The sequence below is a fragment of the Haematobia irritans genome, chromosome 5, assembly GCF_050003625.1.
Source record: "Haematobia irritans isolate KBUSLIRL chromosome 5, ASM5000362v1, whole genome shotgun sequence".
NCBI classification, from domain to species: Eukaryota; Metazoa; Arthropoda; class Insecta; order Diptera; family Muscidae; genus Haematobia; species Haematobia irritans.
The window spans coordinates 49,934,219-49,962,068 of record NC_134401.1 but is presented as its reverse complement, the minus strand read 5'-3'; the positions used below and the strand labels follow the sequence as shown (position 1 = coordinate 49,962,068).

The window sequence follows — 27,850 nt, the reverse complement described above, 5'->3', positions numbered from 1 at the left end:
ATAGAAAATTTTGTCAAAATTTTATTTATATAGAAAATTTTGTCAAAATTTTATTTCTATAGAAAATTTTGTCAAAATTTTATTTCTATAGAAAATTTTGTCAAAATTTTATTTCTATAGATAATTTTGTCAAAATATTATTTCTATAGAAAATTTTGTCAAAATTTTATTTCTATAGAAAATTTTGTCAAAATTTTATTTCTATAGAAAATTTTGTCAAAATTTTATTTCTATAGAAAATTTTGTCAAAATTTTATTTCTATAGAAAATTTTGTCAAAATTTTATTTCTATAGAAAATTTTGTCAAAATTTTACTTCTATAGAAAATTTTGTCAAAATTTTATTTCTATAAAAAATTTTGTCAAAACTTTATTTCTATAGAAAATTTTGTCAAAATTTTATTTCTATAGATAATTTTATCAAAATTTTATATCTATTGAAAATTTTGTCAAAATTTTATTTCTATCGAAAATTTTGTCAAAATTTTATTTCTATCGAAAATATTGTCAAAATTTTATTCCTATACAAACTGTTGTCAAAATTTTATTTCTATAGAAAATGTTGTTCAAATTATATTTCTACAGAAAATTTTGTCCAAATTATTTTTCTATATAAAATTTTGTCAACATTTTATTTCTATAGAAAATTTTGTCAAAAATTTTATATAGGGCTTTGCCCAAATAAACTACAAGTGTAGCTTAACCAACAGAGGAAAAGTATGCTTGTCAAATTTATTTGGGCAAAGCCCTATAGACTGCAAGATGGTTGGATGGGCGGCCGTTTTGGAATTACCACATTTCTAATCAGCATCCTCTACTTGCAGCAAAACTATAAACCAATTATCAGAATAAATTCGATGACAAAGGAAAAGAGAAATATTTGTACAAAAATTTATTTAGGCAAAAGCCGACTACCAAAAACTTTTTTTCGGGACGTTCGAGTGTAATTCACTTTACATTCAGCGCCCTCTTTTGTTTTGTTTTTTCAAAAAATTCTAGAAAGCAAAGATTCTTTAAATTTTAGGTGAGCCCTGCTCTCTTTTTGTGTATGTTAATACTTCTGTCCCCAAAGTTACAGTCGAGAGTTTCAGAAAAATGGTACAAAAAGTGTCTCTCGTTTTAAAATAGTGACATACTTTTTCCTAAAAAAAAATTAAATTTAAAAATTTTTATATATCAGTCGTCAAAATTGTTAAATATGTTTAAATTTTATGTTTTTCTTTATGAAAAAGTGTGCCACTTTTTTAAAATGATTGTGCCTCCTTCTATTGCGAGTGACTCTTTTTGTGCCACTTTTTGAAATTCTCGACAGTAACTTTAACAAGACTGGTTCTTATAGTCTTGTAAAGGGTGATACAGTCAAAAGTTGGTCAAGGGAAAACGCTTTCAAGTTCAATTAGTATAAAATTCAGGAAAAGTATTCAGTTAGGCTTTCGCTTTTCCAAATCAGAATTGCCGGGCCTCACGCTTGACACCTGCCATCAGATTTTCTACAGCCACCTTGTCCACCTTCTTCGCCGCAGAAAGCCAGTTTGCCTTGAACTGCTGCTCGTCCTTAGCAGTTTTTTGGTCTTCTTTAGGTTCCGCTTGACAATAGCCCAGTATTTCTCAATTGGGCGGAGCTCTGGCGTGTTGGGAGGGTTCTTGTCCTTGGGAACCACCTGCACGTTGTTGGCGGCGTACCACTCCATGGCCTTTTTACCGTAATGGAAAGATGCCAAATCCGGGCAAAACAGTACGGAACAACCGTGTTTCTTCAGGAAAGGCAGCAGACTTTTATTCAAACACTCTTTCACGTAAACTTCTTGGTTGACAGTCCCGGAAGCTATGAAAATGCTGCTTTTCAAGCCACAGGTACAGATGGCTTGCCAAACCAGATATTTCTTTGCGAACTTTGACAGTTGTATGTGCTTGAAAATATCTGCTACCTTTCCCCTTCCTTTTGTCGTATAAAACTCCTGTCCCGGAAGCTGCTTGTAGTCGGCTTTGACGTAGGTTTCGTCGTCCATTACCACGCAGTCAAACTTCGTCAGCATCGTCGTGTACAGCCTCCGGGATCGCGCTTTGGCCGTCGTATTTTGTTTATCATCGCGATTTGGAGTCACTACCTTCTTGTAAGTCGATAGTCCGGCTCGTTTTTTGGCTCGATGCACGGTTGTAGACAATACACCCAGCTTATTTGCGGAATCTCGGAGAGAGTGGTTAGGGTTTCGCTTGAAACTACCGGCAACTCTCTTTGTCGTCTCAGCGGATTCCGGTTTTCGATTTTCCCCCGATTCAGACTTCCTGGCTGTCGACAAACGTTCCCCAAACACCTTAATTACATTTGTAACGATTGATTTGGCAACTTTTAGCGATTTTGCCAGCTTTGCGTGCGAGTAGCTCGGATTTTCGCGATGCGCGAGCAAAATTTTGATACGCTGCTCTTCTTGCTTGGACGGCATTTTGACAACTGAAGAGTGAATTCCAAAATCAAAATAGGAACAACATTCTACACACACACACACCTTCAAAATGAGGGGTGTTCAGGTTTTTTAAATGCACAATTGAAAGAAATACGTCAAGTTTATATTGACCAAATTTTGACCGTATCACCCTTTATACATTGTCATGAATTCAATCCCTTGAACTAAATATACAATAACATGATTGTTGCAACCATATTATTTTCTCGGTGTATTATGTGTCTGAATTCTCATGTATATTATTATTGCGAGAAAATAATATTTTTTCGTCAAAAATTTTCAATGTTTCCCGTTGTTCGAAATAACTTTTTAAAACAAGAAATGTCCAGCAAAAAAAATTGGAAGTTCTTCTCAAGGCACAACTTTAAAAGAACTTCCAAAAATGCTCACCCAAAGATGTTATTTATTTTAACTGCACAGGAAGTTCATTTGAGTCAATTTCTTTATAACTCGCTTTATTCATGTTTTTAATGGGAAATATATTTTTTTTTGCGTTTCAAATATGTTAAAAAGAGATTAAGAATTAATAAAATGGTACAAATTATTTAAATTTGACCCGAAAAAAATGCTAAATCCTTTGCAGACAAATTTTGAATTTTTGAAAATATTTGATCACAAAAGTTCAAGACAAGCGTTATAATGCATTAAAAATTATAAAAATATTAATAATTATTTATTAGTCAAAATATCACAAAATTTCCTAATTCACATCCAAACTACTGAATTCGCTTCACACCTTAAGAAGTGATGCAAATTCAATGCAGCGGCTGTTGAAATGGTGGACATCCGTCCTATGACAAGTCCATGTTAAATTCATCGCTTCTGCATCAATTTGGCACCACTTCCGGATCCAAAAAGGACATTTTCACTACTTTTTTGTCAACGAAATTTATAAATTTTTTTACTACTAAAGGTTGAGTTACATATGCGTTAATCCGTGCGTAGATGGAAGGTTTGATATTTTTCAGTTTGAAGCACTCTAACAAAACTTTTGTTCCCAAAGAGAAAATTAAACTCTTCAATCAACGGACGCATTAACGCATGGTACGTAACTCAACCTTAAATTCGTTAGCAATTCTAAAATGGTGTTTATCAGCAAAATTAAATTCAATAGCTTTACATTTTAGATATGATTGAAAAATATATTTTAAATTATTTAAGAATTTCTTTTCGAAAATTTATAACCCCTAGCTATTCCAGAGAGTGATTTCTCACATTTTCCAACCTTTTACTTGTTTCGACAGCATTTATAAAATAAAAACAAAAATCACTTTTAATTGCATAGTCTTAATTAAAATGTATGCGATTTAATGCCACCATCACTATCCATGTACACAGCACTGGTGGCAAGGATGACCAAAAATCGACCATAAACTCTGATTCATTATGTAAGGAACACGAAAGTATGGTGGTAAGGAAGAGAAGCGAGGAAAGCAAGTTACCATTTAGTCAGTCATTCGATCAATGGACAAATATTCTCTCGATTTCATGTACATGGCAACCAGACCAAACACACCAGAAAAATTCCCATTACATTGACCTCAAACCAAGGATTTCAATGGAAGCTTTACATTTTCATCACGATAACGCTGGCAATGCAACCACTGAGGCCAGCACACAGCAGTCATTAGTGAAGTGCAAGGCTATAGGAATATGGAGTTATTAAGTCGTGAAATGCTCACCATTGTTTTTGTTTTTGGTTTTAAAATGTAGACACCCATATACAGGGATTCATTTGTACAAATGATACTTCATCAGCCTTTCGCTGTGGGCCGGGAGAAAAATTGTGCTATACTTACATCAGAAGATTTTGTCCTGGACCATCGATTGCGTCCTTCGTAATCAACTCTTTCAATGAAATCCTTGTACACATCCAACCAATAGACATGCTCGTTGGCTAAGTCAAGCGTTACTCCGCCGGGATAGTAAATCTGTGTGGTCACTAGATGAGTACGATTCGTGCCATCCAAATTGGCACGTGACAGGCTAGGACTCCATTCGGTAAAGAAAATGAAACTGCATTGATGTGATGGTGCAGGCAATTGCAATGGTGATGATTATGTTGATATCAATGCGTCATAGGAACACCATCAGCAGCAGGATATAGCGCGGAAAAGTGCCCAAGTGAATAAGAAAGAAACAGAGATGGAGAGAGAGAGGAAAGAAATAAAATTATAAATTAAAATTTTCTTTATAATTAATTTGCCGGCCAATCATGAATAACCGGCATTATATAGATAAAGAATAAAATCCTTGTTGGTATTTTATATGTATTTTAAAGAGTATTCAATAGGCATGACAGATTTTCGTTAGATGTAAACATATTTAAAATTTTTATTTTACATTCCAAAGTTAGTAAATACGTAATGTTCACTGGGATTGGATAATATACTGAAACAATATTGAAATTATATGAAAGATCATCCAAATTTTAGGATACAAAATTTACATAATATTAAAGACAATTTTTTTTATAATAAAGAAATTTTAATTAAAAAATTGCCATATTCTTTGCTTCAAAAACTTCTTTAAATAAAGTTAGGTTACGAATCTTTGAAATTCAGACTCAATAATGTATACATATATTCTTGGTCATAGTTAAATTCTGAGTCGATCAACCCATGTCCCTTCGTCCTTTGATTGAATTCACGCTACCTTCCTAACAAAACAAACTATAGACTTGAAACTCGGCACAGAGAGTTGCTATCGATGTAGGTCGTAGGTAATATGGCTAATGGATTACATTTGTCCACTTTTGGGTATATCACCCATCATTTGCGTAGCTAGGGGATCCTAAGGGTGCTAAACCCTGAGAAAAATTTTGCCTTCCAAGTACAATTTTAGCACATTATTCGAACATTACTATCATGTATGCGAAAGCCTTTATTTATTTGATTTATACGGTACAAAATCTTAGTTTTTTAAAGAACGTGCGAAAAAGCTTAAAAAATAAAATTTCAATTAAAAAACCTGTTAACAAAAAAAAAAAAAAAAAAAAATCGGCGACATTGATATTATTGATTTTAGCTATCTCTAAAGGTGAGTACCTTTAGGGAAAACTACTGCTTCTCGGACGCGGGTTCAACTTACAAAAAGGATCTTATCTTTGCACATCTATATACAATTTTCAAATAATTTCTTATTATTTGAAAATTGTCTCAAAAAAATTAAGTACGTGTAATTTAATTAATCACGCCATTTTTTACATTTTTAATCATTTGCTTTACATTTTTGAGTTGAAAATTTCAAAATTTCCTGGACGGCTAACAAACCATGCAAAAATTGGTTCATACTGCCCATATTTGACATCCTGAGCCTCTTGGAGGATAATAACCATGCGAAAATTGGTCCAGATCGGTTTACAATTATATATAGATTCCTCTATTTAAACTGGTCTAGGATTAAAGTGGCATATACAGAAGGCTGCGCGAAAGTGGCTCTTCAATATTTTGGCCCATTCCCATCGAGGCGTCATCTTGGGTTTATCTACACTTTGGATTTTTTCTTAGTGCCAACCTTACTCTCCAAAATGCCCAAGCGCAAAAGTCTAACGAACAGAGATATGGAGGTTTTTGGTGGCTAATGTGCGGTACAATCAAGAGGGGAACCTCCTTTTTAAGCCATTCTTGGTTGACCCGAGCTGAGTGCAATGGAATGTTTATGGTCTATGGCCGAAATGTTTGTTTGCCCAGGGCTTCAAGACTGTCTTTAGGACATTTACCCGATGATAACAGGTTGACTGATAAGTCCCCGGGCTAACAAAGAAAAATACATTTTTTTTCAAAATTCGTTTTTATTATTCAACATAGTTCCCTTCAAGAGCGATACAACGATTATAACGACCTTCCAATTTTTTGAATCCATTTTGGTAGTACTCCTTCGGTTTTGCCTCAAAATAGGCCTCAGTTTCGGCGATCACCTCTTCATTGCAGCCAAATGTTTTCCCTGCGAGCATCCTTTTGAGGTCTGAGAACAAGAAAAAGTCGCTGGGGGCCAGATCTGGAGAATACGGTGGGTGGGGAAGCAATTCGAAGTCCAATTCATGAATTTTTGCCATCGTTCTCAATGACTTGTGGCACGGTGCGTTGTCTTGGTGGAACAACACTTTTTTCTTCTTCATATGGGGCCGTTTTGACGCGATTTCGACCTTCAAACGTTCCAATAACGCCATATAACAGTCACTGTTGATGGTTTTTCCCTTCTCAAGATAATCGATAAAAATTATTCCATGCGCATCCCAAAAAAAACAGAGGCCATTACTTTGCCAGCGGACTTTTGAGTCTTTCCACGCTTCGGAGACGGTTCACCGGTCGCTGTCCACTCAGCCGACTGTAGATTGGACTCAGGAGTATAGTGATGGAGCCATGTTTCATCCATTGTCACATATCGACGGAAAAACTCGGGTGTATTACGAGTTTACAGCTGCAAACACCGCTCAGAATCATCAACACGTTGTTGTTTTTGATCAAATGTGAGCTCGCGCGGCACCCATTTTGCACAGAGCTTCCGCATATCCAAATATTGATGAATGATATGACCAACACGTTCCTTTGATATCTTTAAGGCCTCTGCTATCTCGATCAACTTCATTTTACGGTCATTCAAAATCATTTTGTGTTTTTATACCCACCACCATAGGATGGGGGGTATATTAACTTTGTCATTCCGTTTGTAACACATCGAAATATTGCTCTAAGACCCCATAAAGTATATATATTCTGGGTCGTGGTGAAATTCTGAGTCGATCTGAGCATGTCCGTCCGTCCGTCCGTCCGTCCGTCTGTTGAAATCACGCTAACTTCCGAACGAAACAAGCTATCGACTTGAAACTTGGCACAAGTAGTTCTTATTGATGTAGGTCGGATGGTATTGCAAATGGGCCATATCGGTCCACTTTTACGTATAGCCCCCATATAAACGGACCCCAAAATTTGGCTTGCGAGGCCACTAAGAGAAGCAAATTTCATCCGATCCGGCTGAAATTTGGTACATGGTGTTAGTATATGGTCTCTAACAACCATGCAAAAATTGGTCCACATCGGTCCATAATTATATATAGCCCCCATATAAACCGATCCCCCGATTTGGCTTGCGAGGCCCCTAAGAGAAGCAAATTTCATCCGATCCGGCTGAAATTTGGTACATGGTGTCAGTGTATGGTCTCTAACAACCATGCAAAACTTGGTCCACATCGGTCCATAATTATATATAGCCCCCATATAAACCGATCCCCCGATTTGGCTTGCGAGGCCCCTAAGAGAAGCAAATTTCATCCGATCCGGCTGAAATTTGGTACATGGTGTTAGTATATGGTCTCTAACAACCATGCAAAAATTGGTCGACATCGGTCCATAATTATATATAGCCCCCATAAAAACCGATCCCCCGATTTGGCTTGCGAGGCTGCTAGGAGAAGCAAATTTCATCCGATCCGGCTGAAATTTTGTACGTGATGTCAGTATATGGTCTATAACAACCATGCAAAAATTGGTCCACATCGGTTCATAATTATATATAACCCCCGTATAAACCGATCACCAGATTTGACCTCCGGAACCTATTGGAAGACCAAAATTCATCTGATTCAGTTGAAATTTGGTATGTGGTGTTAATATATGGCCTCAAACTCCCATGCAAAAATTGGTCCATATCGGTCCATAATTATATATAGGCCCCATATAAACCGATCCCCAGATTTGACCTCCAGAGCCCCTTGGAAGAGCAAAATTCTTGCCGTTTGGTACGTGATGTTAGTATATGGTATCCAACAACCATGCAGGAATTGGTTCCTATCAGTCCATAATTATATATAGCTCCCATACAAACCGATCCCCAGATTTGACCTTCGGTGCCTTTTGGAGAAGCAAAAATCATCCGATTTGGTACGTGGTGGTAGTATATGATATTTAACAACCATGCCAAAAGTGGTCCACATCAGTCCATAATCGTACAAAGCCCCATATAAACCGATCCCGAGATTTGGTTTTGGAACCTCTTGGAGGAGCAAATTTCATCCGAGTGAGTTGAAATTTGGTACATTGTGCTAGTATATGATCGTTAACAACCATGCCTAACTAGGTCCATATCGGTCTATAGTTATATATGGCCCTCAGATAAATCGATCCCCAATCACACAAAAATTGGTCCATATCAAGTTCATAATTGTATATAGCCCCCATATAAGCGACCCCCATATTTCAATTCTTGCTCTCTACGTACAAAAAGTCCATATCGATTCGTAATTATTTGTAGACTTAACTATACATAACTTTATTGTCTAATATATACCATGTATGGACTAAATCACAGTCTTTCGTAGAAGTTTCTACGCAATCCATGGTGGTGGGTACATAAGATTCGGCCTGGCCGAACTTGCGGCCGTATGTACTTGTTTTTTTTATGTTTTCGTCGGTAACCACCTCTTTCGGGCGTCCACTGCGTTCACCAGCCTCCGTGCTCATTTCACCACGCTTGAATTTTGCATACCAATCAATTATTGTTGATTTCCCTGGGGCAGAGTCCGGAAACTCATTATCAAGCCAAGTTTTTGCTTCCACCGTATTTTTTCCCTTCAGAAAACAGTATTTTAGAGCAAGCCAAATTTGGGGGTCCGTTTATATGGGGGCTATACGTAAAAGTGAACCGATGTGGCCCATTTGCAATAACATCCGACCTACATCAATAACAACTACTTGTGCCAAGTTTCAAGTCGATAGCTTGTTTCGTTCGGAAGTTAGCGTGATTTCAACAGACGGACGGACGGACGCACATGCTCAGATCGACTCAGAAGTTCACCACGACCTAGAATATATATACTTTATGGGGTCTTAGAGCAATATTTCGATGTGTTACAAACGGAATGACAAAGTTAATATACCCCCATCCTATGCCGAAGGGTATAGAAATAAAGAAATTAAATTCTAAATTGTAATACCGAAATTCATTAGTGAATGGACAAAATCTTTGGAAAATATCTAGAAGAATACAGATGTCATTTATCGAAAAATCGATTCATGTAGATTACCTAAACATTAATACTTAAATCAATATTTTTTCAGTGTAATATCGTAAGCATATAACAATTGTTGACATTCATTATTTACATACCCTTTGGTGGGATCCAAGACCATCGATGAAGGATTCTGGACATCTCTCAATATAATGCTGCAATATTCCATTGTGTTCGTGCACATAAATATTAATCCAGGCTCATTACTCAAAAAATACCAATTGCCGGTTATCCAATCCAGACGTAAATTATCGATAGCTGCAGAGCAGAACAGAACAGAAAAAAACCATGAAAATAAAACACAAAGTGGACACTGTAGCAGAATTATAATGAACGAAGGACAAGAATGATGGAGATGAGAATGATGAAATGAATTGGACATGGACATGGAATAAGAAAAATCTTGCTTTTTTGCAGCAGCAATGAAACATTATTGCAAATCACGTAGTAAGGCCATGGACTTTGCTCCATTTGCAAATTCTGATACTAAAGGACTCTGATAAATTCAGGAATTGCAATGCATAAACAAACACAAATTACAAAAGAACACTAACTATTTTTCCATTCCAGTCGGATGTAATTCATTACAACTTGGATATTTGCATAGTAAATACATTAGGAAGAGTTGTCTGTTTTTTTTTTTGTGATACTTACAATGCGTACTAGTAATTAATTCCGGCAATGTTATCGACCATGTCACATTCATATCATCAATTCGATAACATTTCATATCCAATGTGGTCCACGGACCCGAATACATGGCACACAAAGTTCGGTTACGATGCCAAATCTCAATTGCGGATATTTCATTCTGATTCAAACGGGCCAATGTTGAACCATTATTGGGATTAATACGACGAACATCTGTTTGAGTAATGAAAACCAATGAGGCTGGTTCATCTTTGGGAACTGCAAAACAAAAGAGAGAAATAATTTAGAATTAAATTCGAGATAGAATTTTAATGTACACAATAGAATAAAATGTGTGTAAAAGTGAATATTTAACAGGTTGGCTAATAAGTCCCCGGTCTGACACATTGATGGCGTCGCTAGTATTAAATGCATATTATTTTTTATATACTACCAACCTTCAAATGATACGTGTCAAAATTTGACGTCTGTAAGTCAATTAGTTTGTGAGATAGAGCGTCTTTTGTGAAGCAACTTTTGTAATTGTGAAAAAAAATGTAAAGAGAGGAATTTCGTGTTTTGATAAAATACTGTTTTCTGAAGGGAAAAAATACGGTGGAAGCAAAAACTTGGCATGATAATGAGTTTCCGGACTCTGCCCCAGGGAAATCAACAATAATTGAATGGTATGCAAAATTCAAGCGTGGTGAAATGAGCACGGAGGACGGTGAACGCAGTGGACGACCGAAAGAGGTGGTTACCGACAAAAACATCAAAAAAATTCACAAAATGATTTTGAATGACCGTAAAATGAAGTTGATCGAGATAGCAGAGGCCTTAAAGATATCAAAGGAACGTGTTGGTCATATCATTCATCAATATTTGGATATGCGGAAGCTCTGTGCAAAATGGGTGCCGCGCGAGCTCACATTTGACCAAAAACAACAACGTGTTGATGATTCTGAGCGGTATTTGCAGCTGTTAACTCGTAATACACCCGAGTTTTTCCGTCGATATGTGACAATGGATGAAACGTGGCTCCATCACTACACTCCTGAGTCCAATCGACAGTCGGCTGAGTGGACAGCGACCGGTGAACCTTCTCCGAAGCGTGGAAAGACTCAAAAGTCCGCTGACAAAGTAATGGCCTCTGTTTTTTGGGATAGGCATGGAATAATTTTTATCGATTATCTTGAGAAGGGAAAGACCATCAACAGTGACTATTACATGGCGTTATTGGAGCGTTAGAAGGTCGAAATCGCGGCAAAACGGCCCCATATGAAGAAGAAAAAAGTGTTGTTCCACCAAGACAACGCACCGTGCCACAAGTCATTGAGAACGATGGCCAAAATTCATGAATTGGGCTTCGAATTGCTTCCCCACCCACCGTATTCTCCGTGGCCCCCAGCGACTTTTTCTTGTTCTCAGACCTCAAAAGGATGCTCGCAGGGAAAAATTTGCCTACAATGAAGAGGTGATCGACGAAACTGAGGCCTATTTTGAGGCAAAACCGAAGGAGTACTACCAAAATGGTATCAAAAAATTGGAAGGTCGTTATAATCGTTGTATCGCTCTTGAAGGGAACTATGTTGAATAATAAAAACGAATTTTGACAAAAAAATGTGTTTTTATTTGTTAGACCGGGGACTTATCAGCCAACCTGTTAGGAAGTAAGCTGATGGGTCGATATCATTTAACAGTTTGCAGTTTTTCAGTTTTTCAGATTTTAGTGCTTCAATTACTTCAGTTTTTGTAAATTTTTTAGTTGGCAAGTCAAGCTGATTAGGTTGGTTTAGAAATGTGTTAATATACTGTGGCGTTTCATCATCATTGTGTGATGTGAAAACATCGTATAAGTGTTTGGCGAATGTAGATGCTTTTTCTTTATTACTCTTTGTCCACGAATTATCAGATTTTCGAATGGCATTATTGATTGAGATTTTATCTTCTTTGTAATTTTCCACAAAGAGTAATCAGTGTGTACTGTTGGACCTAATTTCAAAATTTCTCTCTCTACCTCTTGCTCTTTTTTCACTTTTGAGCATATTTTGAAGCACGGGTGTAGCTTTATTGAGTTTACGTTTGTCCTCTGGTGACTTAGTTGTTTGGTTTGTCCTCCGGTGACTTAGTTGTGAGCATATTGCATTTTTACATTTTCGAGATACGAATTAGGTGCCCAAAACACTTTCTTTGAATTTTGAATTTTTACAACTTCCCTTGCCACTCTCGCCATCCTGACGTGGAACCCACTTTTGAAGTTTGATGCTTAATGCAACGAACTTCTGAGGGATAATCGCATTATCGCATTTGTGATACCTTGTTCTTACTCTACATTACATATCACCTCATTTTAAATGTGGGTCTTCGATGAAAAAGGACAACCTAGGAAAATTCTACATGACCCCTGTGCTCCTTATTCTCTTGTATTCATTAATCAAAAAAAAAATGCAGTAAACTTAACATGACGATAGTTAAGGATAACATATTCATCCGTCTTGTAAAAGAATGCACACATACACATTAATAAAATAGCCAAAGGCCCAAATATCATCCAGCAAACAATGAAAGGGAATAACTACCACGAGCGAAATAAAAGGAACTTACCATTGGTGGCATAGCAACGATTCTTTTGTTTCACATATCCCGAGGCACATGAACATTCATAGGATCCTGGTGTATTGTGACACTGCTGATCACACGTGCCCTCAACGGAGCATTCATCGAAATCCGTGCACTGTGTAACATTGGCAGGCACCTGTCCGGGTGCACAATAACAAGTTGGACCCTGGGGTGTTAACTTGCAGTTGAACGAACAATTTAAGGTACTGCATTCGGCATCCTGTTTATCTGTAAGGATAATTGCATATAGCAGAAACAAAAAAGGAATAATTAATAGGGAAATGTGAGAATTTTTCCAGTATTATAGCATATAAAATAAAATAACAAAAACATCGAAAAATCGAACAAATAAAACCCTCGAATCGAAATCAAACAACAAGGAACTCGGTGCAAAATAAACTGCAATTATGGTTATGAGTTGCGAGAGAAATTGTGTAAGGAAAAAATTTAAATATTTTATTTCTGATTTCTTTAGGGAAAGGGGTGAATATCCAGTTACTTTACAACTTTGAATTCAAAAGCATATTATATTCATAGTTTATGTGTTTTAAAGCAAATTGGGCGCTATATAAAATTTAATTAAACAGTCGCTTTGTGGGAACGAAAAAAAAAACAACTGTCGGCGAATAGATGTCATTGTGGCGCAAAATTCAACTTATTGACTCCAAACAAAACATCACCTATCCCAGCCGAAAGTACTCCATGAGGGGAGAAAAGTAATTTCAGGATTTTGCTAGATTGGTTGCCGTTTGTGTTTTATGAGCCTCTAAATTTTTGTCGGCAAATTCGAACGCTTTTTGAACACTTTTTTGTAATTTTCGTATAGCCTAGCTCGAAAAATGCTGTGAATTCGTTTTTCATATATGTATTTAGCAAAGTTGTAGCTCTTGACATGACCAACAAAAATGGTGAATATATTAGTTCGGATTTTAATCTTCATGCTCAAAACCGCAAAAATGTCGAAAAAATTACCACTTTTATCACCGAATTTCCGTTTTTCGACTACAATTCGTGAACTATTGAATATTTTACGAAACATTCAAGGGCAGATACGGATTTTTCCATAGAAATGTGGTTAATTTTCATTTTTAGCAACAACAATAATAACATCGATTTTACAAATACGCATTTGTTTTGTTGTTTCGAAAAAAAAACCAAAAATAAACAAGTATGGATTGCTGTTTACAAGTATGGATTGTTGTTTACAAAAAAAAACCAAAAATAAACAAGTACACACAAAAAAATTTTTTTCTGATTCAATCACGAAATTAATTGATCCAATTAATTTTTTAATTGAAATGTCTTCAATCACAGAAATGATAGTATCAATTAAAAAATTAATTGACAGTCAATTAAAAAATTAATTGATCCAATTAAATATTTAATTGATACTATTAATTTGTGTGATTGATTTTTATTTCAATTAAAAAATTTGTTGAATCAATTAAATTTTTAATTGAATATTTTCTAAAACTCAATTAAGATTTTAATTGGAAAAATTTTCGTGAAATTTTTTTCTGTGTATGGATTGCGTAGAAACTTCTAGGAAAGACTGTCATCCACAATCGAATTACTTGGATTGTGGTATCTTAAATCGTTTTCTAAATTGTGAGTTAGTCCATACGTGGTATATATTAGAAGAAAAGGTATGTATAGGTAAGTCTACAAATAATTACGAATCGATATGGACTTTTGCACGGTACGTAGGGAGCCAGAATTGAAATATGGGGGTCGCTAATATGGAGGCTATATAGAATTATGATTGGGGATCGACTTATCTGAGGGCTATATATAACTAAAGACCGATGTGGACCTAGTTAGGCATGGTTGTTAACGGGCATGGAACCAAGAGATTCCAACATCAAATCTCGGGATCGGTTTATATGTGGGCTATATTTGGACTGATATGGACCACTTTTGGCATGGTTGTTAAATATCATATACTACCACCACGTACCAAATTTCAATCAGATCCGAAGAATTTTGCTTCTCCAAAAGGCACCGGAGGTCAAATCTGGGGATCGGTTTATATGGAGGCTATATATAATTACGGACTGATATGAACCAATTCATGCATGGTTGTTAGATACCATATACTAAAATCACGTACCAAATTTCAACCGAATCGGATGAATTTTGCTTTCCATGGGGCTCCGGACCGATTATGGACCGATTTCGACCAATTTTTGCATGGGTGTTTGAGGCCATATATTAACACCAAATATCAACTGAATCAGATGCATTTTGGCCTTCCAAGAGGCTCCGAAGGTCAAATCTGGTGATCGGTTTATATGGGGCTATATATAATTATGCACCGAAAATTGGTCCACTATACTAACACCACGTACCAAATTTGAGTCTTTTGTGAAGCAACTTTTGTTATTGTGAAAAAAAAAAATTGAAAAAAAGGAATTTCGTGTTTTGATAAAATACTGTTTTCTGAAGGGGAAAAATACGGTGGAAGCAAAAACTTGGCTTGATAATAGTTTCCGGACTCTGCCCCAGGGAAATAAGCAATAATTGATTGGTATGCAAAATTCAAGCGTGGTGAAATGAGCACGGAGGACGGTGAACGCAGTGGACGCCCGAAAAAGGTGGTTACCGACGAAAACATAAAAAAAAATCCACAAAATGATTTTGAATGACCGTAAAATGAAGTTGATCGAGATAGCAGAGGCCTTAAAGATATCAAAGCAACGTGTTGGTCATATAATTCATCAATATTTGGATATGCGGAAGCTCTGTGCAAAATGGGTGCCGCGCGAGCTCAAATTTGACCAAAAACAACAACGTGTTGATGATTCTGAGCGGTGTTTGCAGCTGTTAACTCGTAATACACCCGAGTTTTTCCGTCGATATGTGACAATGGATGAAACATGCCTCCATCACTACACTCCTGAGTCCAATCGACAGTCGGCTGAGTGGATAGCGACCGGTGAACTGTCTCCGAAGCGTGAAAAGACTCAAAAGTCCGCAGGCAAAGTAATGGCCTCTGCTTTTTGGGATGTGCATGGAATAATTTTTATCGATTATCTTGAGAAGGGAAAAATCATCAACAGTGACTATTAGATGGCGTTATTGGAGCGTTTGAAGGTCGAAATCGCGGCAAAACGGCCCCTTTTGAAGAAGATGGCACAAAAACCATGAATTGGGCTTCGAATTGCTTCCCCACCCACCGTATTCTCCAGATCTGGCCCCCAGCGACTTTTTCTTGTTCTCAGACCTCAAAAGGATGCTCGCAGGGAAAAAATTTGGCTGCAATGAAGAGGTGATCGCCGAAACTGAGGCCTATTTTGAGGTAAAACCGAAGGAGTACTACCAAAATGGTATAAAAAAATGGAAGGTCGTTATAATCGTTGTATGGCTCTTGAAGGGAACTATGTTGAATAATAATTTGACAAAAAAATGTGTTTTTAGTTGTTAGACCGGGGACTTATCAGCCAACCTGTTATATAATTATAGACCGATGTGGACCAATTTTTGCATGGTTGTTAGAGACTATATACTAACACCATGTACCAAATTTCAGACGGATCGGATGAAATTTGCTTCTCTTAGAGGCAGGGCTGTGGAGTCGAGCCAATTTTGCTCGACTCCGACTCCGACTCCGACTCCAGCATTTTTCATCAGCTCGACTCCGACTCCGACTCCGGAGTCGACTCCGGGTAATATAACTAAATCTCATTTTAGTACCACTAATTTGTAGTTCTATTGTGAGGGTATATATGGGGTATATATATGGATCGATATAAAGTATCGTATTTATTTATGTGTGCAAGAAAGGTCTTAATTTCGCATTTATACCAATTAAACTCTTTATTTCAAATTTAGGGCAATGTTTAATAAATAAAATAATGATATAAATACCCATCATAATATGAGAAGATACCGACAGTATATGTATTTGTGGACGAAAATTATTATAAAGGGTTATATTCCCATATGCATGAATTTGAATCTGAATCGATTTAGACAAAATTGTATATACTTCTAGAAAATCTCTGTACCTAAAATTTAAATCTAACGTTATGGGACGTAACACAATTATAGCAAAAAATAAAAATGCAAAGAAAGTCTAAAGTCGGGCGGGCCGATTGTAACATACTCTGCACAACTTTGTATTTAGATCTACATTTTGATAAAATCTGAAATCAGACTTCTACAAAATCTCGTGCAATATTTGGGAAACATTCATAATTTTTTATATAGCAAAATTTGAGTCACTTTTACCAGTTTTCGACTTAGCAGTGAGTATCAGTAAGAAAAAAATTTGAGAAAATTTGCTATATAAATAAAATTTTGACAAATTGTTTTATAGAAATAAAATTTTGACAAATTGTTTTATAGAAATAAAATTTTGAAAAAAAAATATAAATAGAAATTTTGGAAAAATTTTTGTGTAGTAAATAAAAGTTTGCAAATTTTTCTATAGAAACAAAATTTGAACTAAATTCTCTATATAAATAAATGTTTGAGAAAATTTTCTATATAAATATATTTTGACAAAATTTTCTATAAAAAAAACTATAGTAAACAAATTTTGACAAAATTTTCTATAGAAATAAAATTTTTAAAAAAATATGAATAGAAATTTTTGGAAAATTTTTTGTGTACTAAATAAAATTTTGCAAAATTTTCTAAAGAAATAAAATGCTGCAAAATTTTCTATAGAAAGAAAATTTAGACAAAATTTTGTATAAAAATAAAATGTTGACTAAATTTTCTATCGACATAAAATGTTGTATAAATTTTGTATAAAAAAAATCTATAGTAACAAAATTTTGGCACAATTTTCTATAGAAAAAATTTGAAAAAATTATTAATAGAAATTTTGGAAAATTTTTTGTGTAAATAAAATTTTGAACAATTTTCTATAGAAGCAAAATTTTGGCTAAATTTTCTATATAAATTTTTGACAAAATTTTCTACATAAAAATATTTTTATACCCACCACCATAGAATGGTGACAGGGGTATAATAAGTTTGTCATGTCGAAGATGAGCTAGATCGGTCCAGGTTTTGATATAGCTCCCATATCAACCGATCGCCCGATTTGGGGTCTTGGGCTTATAAAAACCGTAGTTTTTATCCAATTTGCCAGAAATTGGAAACCTAGAGGTATTCTAGGGCTATAAGGAGGAGTGCTGAAAATGGTGATTATCGGACCATGTTTTAATATAGCTCCCATATAGACAGAACTCCCGATTTTATTTCTTGAGCTTCTAGAATCCGTAGTTTTTATCCAATTTGTCTGAAATTGGAAATCTAGAGGTATTATAGGACCATTACAAGGCGTGCCGAAGATGGTCATTATCGGACGAAGTTTTGATATAGCCCCCTTTTAGACCGATGTTACGAGTTTACTTCTTGGACTTCTACAATCCGTAGTTTTTATCCAATTTGCTTGAAATTGGAAATCTGGAGGTATTCTAGGACCATTAAGAGGTATGCCGAATATATTGTATATCGGTCTAGTTTTTGATATAGTCCCCTTATAAACCGGCCCTCCGTTTTGGGGTCTATATTCTAGAACTACAATAGATGTGCTGAATACTGTACGTATACTTCCATGTTTTTGGCGTAGCCCCATTAGTCCGATTGGACCAAAATAGACCCAAAAAATTATTGAAGTTGGTCCGATGGTCAGACCAAATGGAATTTTTCTGCAGAAATAACATTTGGACAAAAATTTCTATAGAAATAAAATTTTAACAAAATTTTCATAGAAATAAAATTTTAACAAATTTGTCATAGAAATAAAATTTTAACAAAATTTTGTATAGAAATAAGCTTCTTAAAAAATTTTGGGATACAATATTATGCAAAAATTTTGTACAAATTTTAAGAAAAAATAAAATTTTGCGATAACTTTCTATAGAAAAAGATTTCTTCTAAATATGTAATAGAAATAAAATTTTGGCTAAATTTTTTACAGAAATTAAATTTTGGCTAAATTTTCAATAGAATTAAACTTTGGCTACATTTTCTATAGAAATTAAATTTTGGCTAAATTGAAATTTTGGCTAAAATGAAATCTATTGAATTAAAATTTGGGCCAAATTTTCTATAGAAATATAATATGGACAAAATTTTCGATAGAAATAGAATGAGGTCAAAATTTTATATAGAAATAATATTTTGAAAAAAATTTCTTTCGAAGAAAAATTTTAGAAAAATTGTAACTTTTAAATTATATTAATTTAAATTAGAAAACTGGTCCCCTGGTACGAATTTTGGAAAAATTTGGTCCAAAATAAAAATTCGTTGTTGCAACGCTGGTAAGGCCTCCATATAGACCGATTTCAGATATTGAGGGTACAGAAGGTGCATTTACCATAAATGTAAATTTGCCAGATATTACTTCTCGTAATCATAAAACAGTTGGTGTACTATAGATTTTAGATTTCAAATCAAGGTAGTTTTTCTTAATTTTCTTGCACATTTACAGGATATGTTTATGATTTCTTTAAAACTCAAACAAAAATAGTTCTTATAAATCCGGAATCTGATAGGTAAAATCTTTGCATTTATTTTCGGGATGCGAACTGGTTAAACTGATCTGTCATCAAACCCCCATGAAATTTTCTAAGGAAATTAGTATATTTGATTCATGGTGGTGGGTATTTATGATTCGGCCCGGACGAACTTACTGCTGTATATACTTGTTTTATTTTTTATTTTCTATAGAAATAAATGTTGACTTAATTTTCTATAGAAAAAAATATTTCTATAGTAATAATATTTCGAATAATTTTTTTATAGAAATTAAATTTTGACAAAACATTCCATATAAATACAATAGTGACAAAATTTTCTATAAAAAACAGCTTTGACAATTTTTTCTGTCATATGTGTGTAGGTATATAGCCTTAAAATAAAATTAAAAACAATAAATTCGAATTGTTGTTCGAATTATTTCAAATAAATTGATATGGGGATTAAAATGGATCGATCCAGCCCATTTGCTAGTCTAACATTCTAGGAAACATAAAATGATAGCCGTAATTGGAAGTTGATTTTCATTTCCAATCATGGTGTACATTGATCGAATGCATAACGCATTGGAAACTAATTTGCGTAAAAACTTTTTTAGTTACAAAAATGTGAAGTGTTTTAAAAAATTTGGTTTAGCCGGAGTCGGAGTCGAGCAAAATTTTTACGACTCCGACTCCGACTCCGACTCCAGCCAAATCTTCAGACTCCGACTCCAAGACTCCGACTCCGACTCCGACTCCACAGCCCTGCTTAGAGGGTCTACAAGCTAAATTTGGGGGTCCGTTTATATGGGGGCTATACGTAAAAGTGAACCGATATGGCCCATTTGCAACCGACCTACATCAATAACAACTACTTGTGCCAAGTTTCAAGTCGATAGCTTGTTTCGTACGGAAGTTAGCGTGATTTCAACGGACGGACGGACATGCTCAGATCGACTCAGAATTTCACCACGACCCAGAATATATATATACTTTATGGGGTCTTAGAGCAACATTTCGATGTGTTACAAACGGAATGACAAAGTTAATATACCACCATCCTATCAAGGAGTGATCATATGATGTTGGCATGTACTATAAAAGGTGCTGAAAATTGAATTTGGCGAAGAGGCTCTTAAAAGACGAACTGCAACCAATCTGGCAAAATCCAGAAATTACTTTTCTCCTCTCACCGAGTACTTTCGGCTGGGATAAGTGATTTTTGTTTGGATTTTTTGTGTTGCACTGTGTGTTTAGGGTTTGGCGCCGTCATACAATGCTTCAAAAACAGCAAAAAAATATGTGCTCCGATTTTTATTCTAATTTCTGTTTTCAATAGTCTGCGATACGAAACTTCGAATACAAAACCATGTATGTAAAGTCTAAAGTCAGGCGAGGCCGACTATAATATAACTTGCAACACTTCTACATTTTCGATACCATCTCAAATCCTTCAAATTTGTTGGGTGTTAAAATTTATGTCGGCTAATCCCCTGGGGTGGATCACAATGTTAGTAAAAAATATGGGAAATATTTAAATCTAAAGCAATTTTTGTGCAAGGTTGGGTTAGGATAGGTGGCAGCCCGATGTATCAGGCTCACTTAGGCTACTCAGTCCATTGTGATACCACATTGTTGAACTTCTCTCTTATCACTGAGTGCTGCCCGATTCCATGTTAAGCTCATTGACAAGGGACCTCCTTTTTGCAGTGAAAGCACTTAGAGAAGCTTTGAAACCCTCAGAAATGTCACCACCATTACTGAGGTGGGATAATCCACCACTGAAAAACTTTGTGGTGTTCGGTCGAAGCAGAAATCGAACCCACGACCTTGTGTATGCAAGGCGGGCATGCTAACCATTGCACCACGGTGGCTTTTTGGGAAAGGTGCATTTATGATTTATCGGTCGATAGATATGTATTATAGGAGAATTTGAGTCATTTTTACATGTTTTCGATTCAAGTAATTCGGAGTAAAACTTTGACCTCTGTGGTTATATGGGCGTAAATCGGACGAAAGATATATATGGGAGGTAAATCGAAATCTGAACCGAACATATATATGAAACCTATATCTAAATCTGAACCGATTTGTTCCAAAATCAATAGGGTTCTACTCGGACCCATAAACAATTCATGTGCCAAATTTGAAGATGATTGGACCAAAACTGCGTCCTACACTTTGATTACAAAAATGTGTTCACAGACTCAGGGACCGATCATATGTCTATCTCGTTTCCTTCTGGGTATTGCAAACATATGCACTAACTTATAATACCCTGTTCCAAAGTGTGGCTCCGGGTGTAATAAAATTCTGGTATATTTGACTATAATTATTTTTAAAAAATATTTGAATTTTAAGCTTTTTTGGACGATTACGAGGAATGTTCCAAAAATAATAATAATAATAAATTTGAGCAAATTATAATTGTGTCATTTTTCAAATTTTTATGGAGTAGAAATACTTAAAAAGCATAGTTTCCAATATTCTACAATATTGGTTTAGAAATATGTTTACAATATTTTCACTTTAGGTATATATTTTTGATAAGAAACGTCATCATTTACAATAGGAAGAGATTATTGGTGAGCCAGTTTTCTCATGTATTGCGTTGTATTATTTATTTATTTTTATTACTGAATATTATTTATTTGTTGAATTTTTTACTTTGTTATACCCACCATCATAGAATGGTGATGTGCGTATAATAAGTTTGTCATTCCATTTGTAATACATCGAAATATCGTTTTTCGACTATATAAAGTATTTATATTCTTGATCAGGGAGAAATTCTAAGACGATATAACCATTTCCGTCTGTCTGTCTGTTGTAATCACGCTACAGCCTTCAATAATGGCGCTATCGTCCTGAAATTTTGTAGGCAGGTCAAGTTCGAAGATGAGCTATATCGGTCCAAGTTTTGATATAGTCCCCATATAGACCGACCTCCCGATTTGGGGTCTTTGGCTTATAAAAACTGTAGTTTTCATCCAATTTGCCTGAAATTGGAAATCTAAAGGAATTTTAGGACCATCAAAAGATGTGTCGAAAACGGTGCCTATCGGTCCATGTTTTGGTATAGCCCCCATATAGACCGATCTCCCGATTTTGCTTCTTGGGCGTCCAGAAACTGTATTTTCTATCCGATTTGCCTGAAATTTAAAATCTAGAAGTATTTTATGACCACAAATAGGTGCGCCGAAATTGGGGTGTATCGGTCCATAGTTTGGTATAGCCCCCATATAGACCGATCTAAAGATTTTGCTTCTTGGGCGTCTAGAAACTGTATTTTCTATCCGATTTGCCAGAAATTTAAAATCTAGAGCTATTCTAGGACCACCAACTAGTGTGTCGAAAATGAAATGTATCGGTCCATGTTTTGGTATAGCCCCTAAATATATACCGATCACCCGATTTTACTTCTTGGGCTTCTAAAAACAGTATTTATTATCCGATTTGCCTGAAAGTGGAAATATAGAGGTATTTTGGGACCATAAAGAGGTGTGTCGAAAATGGTCCGTATCGGTCCATGTTTTGGTATAGCCCCCATATAGACCGATCTCCCGATTTTATTTCTTGGGTTTCTAGAAACTGTATTTACTATCCGATTTGCCTGAAATTTGAAATCTAGAAGTATTTTATGACCGCAAATATGTTAGGTGTTCCGAAATTGGGGTGTATCGGTCCATGGTTTGGTATAGCCCCCATATAGACCGATCTCCCGACTTTACTTCTTGGGCTTCTAGAATACGTAGTTTTTATCCAATTTGCCAGAAATTAGAAATCTAGAGGTATCTTAGTACCATAAAGAGGTGTGTCGAAAATGGTCCGTATCGGTCCATGTTTTGGTATAGTCCCCTTATAGACTGATCTGCCGATTTTACTTCTCGTGCTTCAAGGATTCGTAGTTTTTACCCAATCTGTCTGAAATTGGAAGAGGTATTTGAGGGCCATTAAGAGGTGTGTCGAAAATGGTGAGTATTGGTCCATGTTTTGATATAGCCCCCATATAGACCTACCACCCGAATTTATTCCTAGTACTTCTAGAATCCGGATGACCACAAATAGATCAGCCGAATATGATGTATGTCGACCCATGTTTTGGTATAGCCCCCACATGGACCGATCTCCCGATTTAAATCCTTGGGCTTCTAGAAACCGTAGTTTTTATCCGATTTGCCTGAAATTGTAAATATACTGGTATTTTAGACCCTCAAAAATTTGTATCGCATTTATTTTTACCTGTCCATTTGGTAAGGCATTTATTTTTAACGGTCCATTTGGTAAGTCATCGATATAGACCGATTTAACTTCCTTAGGGAACAACCAAAGAAAAAATATTTCCCTCCGGAATGAAATTTTAAACAAACGAAATTCCCTTTCGTATAAAGTTTTTTCGTTTAGAGGAAATTAATCCGAATTTTTGATAAGCGATTCAACGATTGTCTCTAAAATTTGTGTCAAAAGAAATCTTTGCTTGTCTAAAATTTCGATCCTCTTCTTTCAGTGTATAGCAGGCGCACTGATCATGAAAATTTCTTGAAACTGATTCCAGATTCTACTCCTCGTAATCATTTAAATAATGGCGGTAAAAATCTACATAATAATTTTATAATATAATTTTTCAAATAAAAATAGTATTCAAAATAAAGTCTTGAAAGATACACACAAAAAAAATTTTTTCTGATTCAATCACGAAATTAATTGATCCAATTAATTTTTAATTGAAATGTCTTCAATCACAGAAATGATAGTATCAATTAAAAAATTAATTGAAGGTCAATTAAAAAGTTAATTGATCCAATTAAAAAATTAATTGATACTATTATTTTTATGAGTGATTTTTGTTTCAATTAAAAAATTTGTTGAATCAATTAAATTTTTAATTGAATATTTTTTAAAACTCTATTAAAATTTTAATTGGAAAATTTTTCGTGAAATTTTTTTGTGTGTATCTCCTTTTTAATGGAATTTTATTAATTTTGGAGATTTATTAAAACAAAGTTGTACTCAATGAAATGGAATTTTCTTTTATGTAAAGGTAACTATATTAAATTAGAATCACCTAACTCTAAGAACGTCATTAATGAAAAGTTTCTGAACTTTTGGTCAAGTAAAAATTTTTCGTATCAAAAAACATAAAAGAACATAAAATTATCCGGCCATAGTGTACGCTTTAGAGAAATAAAAAAAATACTAAAAGTAGCAATGATTTTGTAGGAAATCGCGGCAAAGACCCAATATACTAAAAGAGACAAACATACCACATTTGACTTCATCGTTATCACAGTCCCAATGGCCATCACAGAATTTCGATATGTCCAAACAAATGCCATTGTTGCATTCTCTTTCATACGATTGACACTTTAAAGTATCCGAACGACCTGAAACCATAAAAAATGAAAAATAAAATAAAAATGAATTTTAGTAAAGGATGTCAAACAATTTTGATGGTGTGGGGGATGGGGGAGTGGGTTTAAACGAATGTGAGAACTTACAATTAATTTCATCGGATGCATCTGATATACCACAATCCAATTCACCATCACATACCCAATTATTGGGTATACATTTATGAGTGGTTGTACATTGAAATTGACCCTCATTGCATTTGGAAGCATTGGCTGAAAGAAGATAGACAGAAACACAGGAATATTAATTCAGGAATTCACTAATGGTATCATGCTACACAATGGACAAGGTGATGATTATGGTAATGTATGCTTCATGGGCCCCATAAAGAGGATATACTTAAGCCAAATATCCTAATATCCTTAATCTCTAATTATCTAATTGACTTTTAAATGGGTATGGATAAGGGTGAATTTACTACTGTCCATGTCCATGGTCAGTGATGATGCATGTGTATATGTAGACTGTCTATTGTATTCTAACATTTTGTAGGACTTCAGATTTTATTCATTCCAAGACCTGCATCGGTTACCACTACCTCAACTACGGAAACGGAAATTAAAGTTACTGCATACAAAACACCATGGAGTGAAAAAGGACTAAGAAGGGTATGAAAAAAATAAACACAAAAAAAAATCCAAATGTGAATAAACTGAACTCTCTACAATTTGCAAATGACTTTAAATGAGTTTTGTGTTTATATATTCAAAATAACCATTTTGCAAACGAGCAAGAATACAATGGGGCAGCTAAGTTACTGTGTCGGTATGTTAGGGTGGTATTACTATTTCGTCAAACAGACAACTGATGCTCAAATAAATATTCAGGATATAACATTGAGATTGCAATTCTTAAGGGAGAGATGGAAAATCTTAAGGAACATGGGACTTTTTTTGGTTTAATCATACAAAAAGTCTGCTAAAAATAGCAGTCGATGTCTGCTGTTATATTTTTGTACTTCAGGGCCAAATGAACAACAATTTATAAAATTTTTAGGTTATAAATTTTTCCCCAAAGCATATTTAAGAACCAAAAGTAGTGTTTGGTATATTTTTGCAGTGTAATATACTTACAAGCTCCTAAATACGATCAGCAAATATTTTGTTTGCTGTTATGCCTCAATTCGATAAATATTCAGATTTTTGGTCAAATACTATAGATATTCATAAAATGTTGTTTTAATTATGTTAGGATAGCTCATAAGTTGACATTTTTATTTGTTTTAGCAAAAAAAAATATGTTTTAGTGTAATCGAGCTTCAAAAATAGCAGGAAATGTTTGCTATTTCAGCAAACAGTGACTGTTGTCCCTTTTTCAGCAGACTTTCTGCTATTTTAGCAGACTATTGTGCTGTCCCTACTAACAAATTTCTTTGGGTGTAGCATTGTGTAGTCATTTACAAATCGCCCTGTTTAAAATATAGAGAGCCTTACAAGATTTGGAGCTAGAGTGATCGAAAAACTCGTTTTTTAATGTCGGATTTTCTCCATTTTTAAAACCGAAGGGCGGCAATTAAATAACCGGCATAACCCGTCCAACCGGTTTTTCCCAAAAAGTAGCAAAAACGCTTGAATTAATATAAATGAAGGAAAAAATATTTCAATGTTTTCGTGTACAAATTAAATTCCTGGGCTGTAATTGCGGTAACAATAAATATTTTTTTATTCTTTGGTTCCATTTGCTTTTTGTTAATGTTTCTGAAATGTTATATTAAAGAGGGGTTTGAAGAGCCTCGACTCTTGTATATACTGTATTTGATTTTCGAAAAATCATTTTGTTACTTTTCAAAATATTCTACAGTAAGGTACACTAAATTAAGTTGAATAATAATAACGTAAGAAATATCATAGATTTTGTTGACAAAATATACGCTCCTAATTGAACAAGCACGATTTCTTTATGTCACTGAAATAACTCTGGGAGTTCTTTAGAAAACTAACGTATTTTATTTGACATCTTGGACAAATACTACGTTGGAAGTATTCACAAACGAGTTGAAAGAGCGCAGAAAATATATTCGGGAAGATTTCTTATTTCAGTTTACATTGACAATAAAAAAACCGGTCTACCAGTTTTAATCACTCTAGTTGGAGCACGTTAATTTAGGCTCACTTAGGCCATTGTGGTGCCGCAGGAGGTGAACTTCCTTTTATCAATATACTCCACTCCAATAGTTTTTGCAAACTCGTCATCAGGCAGCGACTCGGACTGATGTCTGACGACTTGAAAATTTTAGTATTTCTAGTGTGCGGTTTACGTTTAGATGGGGTCATATTTGCTGGCAATCTTCCCATCGGACATTCGTCACCATAACAGCCTTTTCACATAACAGGTTGGCTGATAAGCCCCCGGTCGCTAGTATTAAATGCATATTATTTTTAAATAGTACCAACCTTCAAATGATTCGTGTCAAAATTTGACGTCTGTAAGTCATTTAGTTTGTGAGATAGAGCGTCTTTTGTGAAGCAACTTTTGTTATTGTTTTGTGTTGTTAAAATGGAAAAAAAGGAATTTCGTGTTTTGATAAAAAAACTGTTTTCTGAAGGGAAAAATACGGTGGAAGCAAAAGCTTGGCTTGATAATGAGTTTCCGGACTCTGCCCCAGGGAAATCAACAATAATTGATTGGTATGCAAAATTCAAGCATGGTGAAATGAGCACGGAGGACGGTGAACGCAGTGGATGACTGAAAGAGGTGGTTACCGACGAAAACATCAAAAAATCCACAAAATGATTTTGAATGACCGTAAAATGTAGTTGATGGAGGAAGCAGAGGCCTTAAAGATATCAAAGGAACGTGTTGGTCATATCATTCATCAATATTTGGATATGCGGAAGCTCTGTGGAAAATAAGTGCCGCGCGAGCTCACATTTGACCAAAAACAACAACGTGTTGGTGATTTTGAGCGGTGTTTGCAGCTGTTAACTCGTAATACACCCGAGTTTTTCCATCGATATGTGACAATGGATGAAACATGGCTCCATCACTACACTCCTGAGTCCAATCGACAGTCGGCTGAGTGGACAGCGACCGGTGAACCGTCTCCGAAGCGTGGAAAGACTCAAAAGTCCGCTGGCACAGTAATGGCCTCTGTTTTTTGGGATGCGTATGGAATAATTTTTATCGATTATCTTGAGAAGGGAAAAACCATCAACAGTGACTATTATATGGTGTTATTGGAGAATTTGAATGTCGAAATCGTGGCAAAACGGCCCCATATGAAGAAAAAAAAAAAGTGTT

General features: G+C 35.1%; 1 protein-coding gene across 1 annotated transcript in view; it reads right to left on the bottom strand.

Moving 5' to 3' along the window:
• The window catches only part of LRP1 (LDL receptor protein 1), a 70,633-nt gene that overhangs the window by 29,808 nt on the left and 12,975 nt on the right, over positions 1 to 27,850 (bottom strand). The window contains exons 2-7 of the mRNA XM_075313397.1: positions 24,697 to 24,822; positions 24,463 to 24,582; positions 12,708 to 12,950; positions 10,128 to 10,382; positions 9,572 to 9,731; positions 4,264 to 4,480 (exon numbers count right to left, since the gene is read on the bottom strand). Of these exons, the coding sequence (XP_075169512.1) occupies positions 4,264 to 4,480; positions 9,572 to 9,731; positions 10,128 to 10,382; positions 12,708 to 12,950; positions 24,463 to 24,582; positions 24,697 to 24,822 (1,121 nt within the window). The remainder of the gene's footprint in view (positions 1 to 4,263; positions 4,481 to 9,571; positions 9,732 to 10,127; positions 10,383 to 12,707; positions 12,951 to 24,462; positions 24,583 to 24,696; positions 24,823 to 27,850) is intronic.